At 38.9% G+C, this 6,225-nt stretch overlaps 1 protein-coding gene across 1 annotated transcript in view; it reads left to right on the top strand.

Moving 5' to 3' along the window:
• The window catches only part of ext1b (exostosin glycosyltransferase 1b), a 136,864-nt gene that overhangs the window by 112,767 nt on the left and 17,872 nt on the right, over positions 1-6,225 (top strand). Inside the window, exon 6 of the mRNA XM_014022448.1 lies at positions 2,816-2,934. Coding sequence (XP_013877902.1) covers positions 2,816-2,934 — 119 coding nt within the window. The remainder of the gene's footprint in view (positions 1-2,815; positions 2,935-6,225) is intronic.

Raw genomic sequence — 6,225 nt, 5'->3', positions numbered from 1 at the left:
CACACACACACACACACACACACACACACACACAAAACAATAAATCTAAAGAAGTCCAAAAAGTTTATAAAACGGCTCCAAGAAGTCACCAAAGACTCTCCAAAATGTCTCTGAGATGCTTCCAACAAGTCTCCAAAAAGTCTCTAAAATACCTCCATGGAGTCTCAATACAGTCTCCAAAGAGTCTCTAAAATGTTTCAGCAATAAGTAATACAACTTTATTTATATAGCACCTTTCACAAACATCACAGTGTATCAAGAGCAAATTAACTAAAAACAATGAAAACGRAGAACAAAAACATTTAAAAACACTTACAGACACATGAAACAAAATTAGCTAAAAGCCTGTCTGAATACAAATGTCTAGATGTTTCCTAATCGTCATCCTTCCTGGGTCACCTACTCAGATTTGGTTTCTGAAATATGGCTCTGTGAACCCTGGAAGTTTCAACCCTATTTTTGTTTTTATATCTTTCAACTGAACAACGTGTTTTGTATCTTTTCATATTCCCATGTTATTAATCTTATCCATACCAATATTTTTATAGGCTGAAATACCAAATTCAGATTTCATGGTCCTTCCATGAYGCCATTGACAGATGATGCAATTAAAGCAGATTATAATGCAACGTGTATGAAATGTGACGCAAGTCTGTCCCGGTCTCAGGAAATGATGTGTGGGCAGGGACCTTTGAATTACGACAGCAAAACAGGCATGTTAAATGTTCTGTGTGACAGATCCTGGCATCTCAAMATCTTAAGAGCGTAAGCTTTAATATGACGTGGTCATTATACACGGAGACCTACCTTCAAAATAAGGGTCACCCAGGAGCCCTTTGGTTGACTTCATATGACTCAGCAGTTTGAGCTCAGCTGACTAATGCATGGAGAGGCTCTTACTGTGTCTGTTTGTAGAAGAGGAAGTAATTAAACATGGAGGGGCTTTTAGGAGCCAAAGGCTCCTCACCAACAGGCAAACGAGTAAAATCAGAGGCAGAGAATTTGTTTAAGTGACCTTTCATCCTTTATCTYCAAGAGTGAAGAACATTTCTGGCTAATTTCATTCTAAATATATCAGAAAATTAATCTTTTTCAGCATTAATAATGTCATAAACAGTCAATTTGCCTAATAAAACATAAAATATGTTGGAATAAACTTTATTAGGCAACAAACCAAGYCAGTAAAACTTTAATCACAGCAGTAAACTGTTTCACTGTTTTCCTTTTTAAATGCTGTCATGAAAACAAAAGATATAACATATTTTACGTTTTASCATCTTAATTGTATTGAAGTGCCGTTAAATGGTAAATAAATTTTTCTTTACCTTATTAAGGCTTTTATTTTGCATTCACAGAAGGATTTATTGCATTATAAATGTGTCACTTTTTTATGTTGTGTTATTTCAGTGTTTTCCCTCAAAAACAAAAGACTGAGCCACAAATGTTTTGGTTTTGTTTTGTTTTGCCAAACCAGAACTCCAACCAACCAGCTAACAAACTGCTTCTCTAGAGAAGCTTTCTGTATAATTTAAAAACCTTTTTGAAAGATTTTTTTCCCATTCAGGTACAAGATCTTAAATTATGAAGGCCAATGATGTTACAGATTTGCTGCCAAGCTAAACTAGGATGAGTTTTCACAATATATTTAGTCTCAAACAGGAAATAGAGACGTCGTTTTTAAGTTTTCTTATGAAATATTGAGTTAGGCCTGTTTTCTATGTGATAAATATTGCTGGTTTCAATTATCCATGATTTAATGCTGCATTGAAACTTCATACCAGAAGTGTGTTTTTGTCTGGAAGCAGCCTGAAGTGATGCTGCAGACACTCAGGAATTGAGACATGCAGGAGGATAAAAAAAACACAAAATAAAAAAAAAAACCAGAGCATCAAGTGCTAAAGGCTGAAAAACAGCATCCAAAATTTAAAATCTGCCACCTGCTTCTTTTCAAGAGTTACAAATTTACACCCTCAAATTCAAGAAGTCCACAGTTCTCCATTACAAACCTACCAAGTCTGAGAATTGGGGATAATYGTCTTCATAAGATGTTTGTCAGAAATTCATTGTGTCTCCATGCTGCCGGTTCAGGTTAGATTAGAATTAAATTAGAAAAAGTTACATGTCCTCTATAATTYGTCTTGCTCTATCTTTTTTCTTCCTTGTTTTAATCAGCAGTGGGCACAGCTAATCCAAACATTAGCTTTATTAACTCATAATCAGCTAAATAAAAACATAACTGCTGTATTTATTCATGTACAGTATAATACTAGAAATTTAACCCTAAAGATCTTCCATGAAGTGGGGGGTGGTATTATACATGAGTTATTGATAATTAGATTTTTAATGCTTTAAGCTCAAAAAATGATGATCGTATTATACATGAATAAATACGGTAATAACACTAAACTGCTMAACATGTCTGCATCACACGTCTTCRTCTTGTTTGAGCTGTAGACAGGTGGGACTGACACAAACCTGTTTAATTTATTAGTTACAGTGCTGTTAGCAGACTTCAAGTTGAAAAAACTTAATTTAGTTTAAGCTAATTGGTYTGGTAAAGTTAGCAAGAAAGCTAATCCACTAAGTGAAAAAATTGTTAGCTGTTAGCTGATTGACGGAACCATGCCCACCACTGATGTTCAGGTTTGATTACTCCAACATAAAGCCACACCAGCAGGTTGTCTCATTTCGAGTACTTCCTGTGAAAAAAATAGACTTGAAAGGTTTTTCAAAATAAAAGCTCAGATGCCTGTGCTGGAAGCCTCAATGTTTCCTGAAGTTGTTTTGAAGGATTAACAGTTGTTTTCTGCTTTAGGTATCAAACCGTACCCCAAGTTCACTGCCGTCATCCATGCCGTGTCTCCTCTGGTGTCCCAGTCCCAACCCATCCTCAAGCTGCTGGTAGCTGTGGCCAAGTCCCAGTACTGCGCTCAGGTGAGGAGGTTTTTGTGTGTTCCAGTCTCAGTCTTCTGTCCTGAACCCTTGCTGCAATACTCTCACGGTCGTTTCACAATCGCATTTTCCAACCAGAGCAACAACAGCGGAGCTCATCCTGGGTTTGTGTATGTTGTGAATTAACTTCGGAGGATTGAATTAGAGCAGCAGTTTGTAGCTGTGGTACATCTGTCTCTATGGCAGCCGAACCCCCTGCAGCACAGCTGGAGCTGGCTTGTATTGATTCCCCTGTTTGCTCCTTACTAAACCGGGAAATGAAATGGAATTCACTCCCAGATGGCTGTTTTTTTTGTGTGTGTGTGTGTGTGTGTCTGTGTGTGTTTTTGCGCACTTTGTTTGTGCAGCCAGACTGCATGAGAAAACAAGTCTAATTTTGTGAGGAGGGGGTGTGTTTTCCACAATAACACACCAGTGTGTTCATATCTAAAGGTACATCATGTTAATAACTTGTTTGATATTTATCACAATTTATTCGACCCTCCAGTCATCTTAAACTATAAAAACCAACCAGTAAATCTAATAAAACTTGTCTTTATTCACTGGAACTAATTTCTCAATTTACCCGTCCCAAACCTCAAACACTTTTAAACCACCTAACTCCTCTAAACCAAGTCACCAACTCACCATAAACATCAGAACCAACGCCCCCCCGAGTTGACCTTAAATACAAGATCCAATCACTAACCCTAACTCTATTCTCCATTGACCATAAAATACATCCCCCATCATGCATGTCTGTTATTTTACCTGTGAAATGATGGCATCCTACCAGTAGGGGGCGCTGCACAGGGTTCAAAAGTAGCTGGTGAAATCTGCACTGTAAAATCTGTTGCGCTGCATTTTTGCTTCAGCCCAGCTGTACTGGGAAGTGGGAATTCCCCATTTACAAGTCCTAAATTTAAACTCAAATGCTATTCTATTGGGAATTCCCAGTTGGAAAGTGGGAAAATTCAGAATTCAAGACAGCAGCTACTTACCACAACTAAACAGTGAGTAAAACTCTTACTTTTACTATTAATACTTTTTGTTTCACATTTAGTCAGTCGTACATGTGGATGTGTTAAAATGCTGTTTCTGTGCATGAAATACCAGGTAGAGCTCAGTTATTGTTTTTTGGTGGTGCTCAGATGTAGCAAAGAGATGAGGAACGTGACATTTAGTTGAACGAAGTTTATTTCCACTGTCCCTTAGAGGGGAAGCATAACTCTCAGTGTGTTTGACCAAGTCTAGTTTAACCTGCCATCATCTTAACGTCCCTGGGACATGCCTACCCTTCAAATACAAAAAGTCAAAGCAAACATGATTATACTGAAGAAAATTGGCATAAAAGACATTATTTTACCCATTTTGTCACATAAATGGCCTATTTCCTTTTGAACTTGGTTCAGCCATTGAGGCATTTTTACCTCAATATAAATACACCTCATTGGGTCCAGCCTAAATGAAACAGGAAGTGACATGAAAGGGGAACGCTAGTAAAATAAACTCTAGTCTTTGTTTRTTAAAACAATAATATTTAAACTTTAACTCTTCTTCATCTCTCTTTGATAGTGACTCAAAATAATCTAAAAAAACATCAGATTSTTCTCTACAGTCTGAGTTGTCGGCCATTGTAGCGATTCTCTGTTTACATGCAGACGTTCCCCTTTGACATCACTTCCTGTTTCTTCACATGCAAATATCTCAACAACTGTTCATCTCAGCTGCGTGAAATTTTTTTTTGCAATATTTTATCAATGTTATCTTTCCATAAAAGCTTTCATATTTATTACAAAAATTTGATGTCACAGGCACTTTAAGAACCAATCTCCTGTTGTACTCAAACWACAAGATCCAACCCTTGAAACTAGAGTTTGTCTCAAAACAAATACAAGGACAAGTACTTCAGTTTGGGGCTCACCAATACAGAGTACTTACTGTTAGAACTGAACTATTTTTATTCTTATTTCATTATTTAGAACCAGGTGGCTCCCCTTTCCTTGTTGGCCTACAGCTGCTCTGAAAGCCAGTGGAGTATCGGTACTAGTGTTGGTTTCAGTTCCAAGTATAAGGGCCTGAAACTGATACCAGTATTTGGGACACCACTTTACTGGTCCCAACATTAAAAGAAACAGGTCTTGAAGCCTTTCCTAACCCTATGATCATTCAGAAATAACATCTGTAAAAGTTTCTGGTTCCGTGTTGACAGTAGCATGAATTATTGAACACATTCATTCAGTTTGGTAACAACCCGACCGCAGCTCTGACAGCCGAGACAACCTGATGTTTTAATCTTTTGAAGCACTAAAGTTTAGCTGAAAACAAGTAATTAAATAACAAAACTCCAACCATCACTAATGGATTACTTCTGATAATTTCTTTCATAAATGAGCCTGTTCTAAAAAAAACAAAAAAACAGCCTGGATGTTGAGTTTTTCCCGGTGCAACGAGAACTCTGAGCTATTATTGGCCCACTTTCTGCAGCACATTTTCTCATAACAGCAGGTTGAATGAGTAAATTCTACCCCGCTATTAATTTTTATGGAGGCGCTTTTGTGTTTGCCTTCTTCAGGCTGCGCGTGCAGAGTGGAGAGCCGGGTGCACAGCCGGGGTGGTTTCTTCCACTCTTAGAGCACAGAAAAGAGAAAGAGGTGGAGATGGAGAGGTTTGTGCTGCTGTGTGATGAACAGACGAGGGAAGGGTATAAATAAATGAATGAATGGAGAGAGAGGGGGAGAATGCTGAGGGTGGAGGAGGCTAAATTGGAAGCCACGAAGCCTTTGAAGCGCCGTGGGGCCGACTCACCGGACCTCCTGCAGCGCTGCTACGTGCTTCTACGCTTCTGCTCAGACGTTGTGATGGAAATGTGTCTTCCTGCTTTTTTATTCAGAGCAAACACGCATCCTAAACCCTCCCATCGGCACGGCGAGCGGGCGGCGAGCTGACCGAGACGCCATCTGTCTTCCTATCAAACCATAATAGAAGTCTGAGTGGATTAACTCAGACTGTCTACCTGTTGTTATCTCTCAGTGACAGAAATGTTTACCTGCTTTACCCTCGTGAGAGTTTATTATTTTCTCTCGTCTCTATCGGCTCAGAATGGTGGGGTAATCCAGTGATTTATCAAACAGCTGTGTGTGATTTTAACTATGCCAACCACATATTTTGCATACTAACACACAGCTGCTGCAGTCGCTGGGGAACGTCTTAACTCATCCAAATACCTCCCAGCACATTGCTTGGCAGGTCCAGTCAGGGAGCAGAGCCCCCGGGGGGCGCTGTGCGTGACGC

Source organism: Austrofundulus limnaeus, unplaced genomic scaffold, assembly GCF_001266775.1.
Source record: "Austrofundulus limnaeus strain Quisiro unplaced genomic scaffold, Austrofundulus_limnaeus-1.0 Scaffold330, whole genome shotgun sequence".
NCBI lineage: Eukaryota > Metazoa > Chordata > Actinopteri > Cyprinodontiformes > Rivulidae > Austrofundulus > Austrofundulus limnaeus.
The sequence above is the reverse complement of the archived record's forward strand: the minus strand, read 5'-3'. Positions and strand labels throughout refer to the sequence as shown.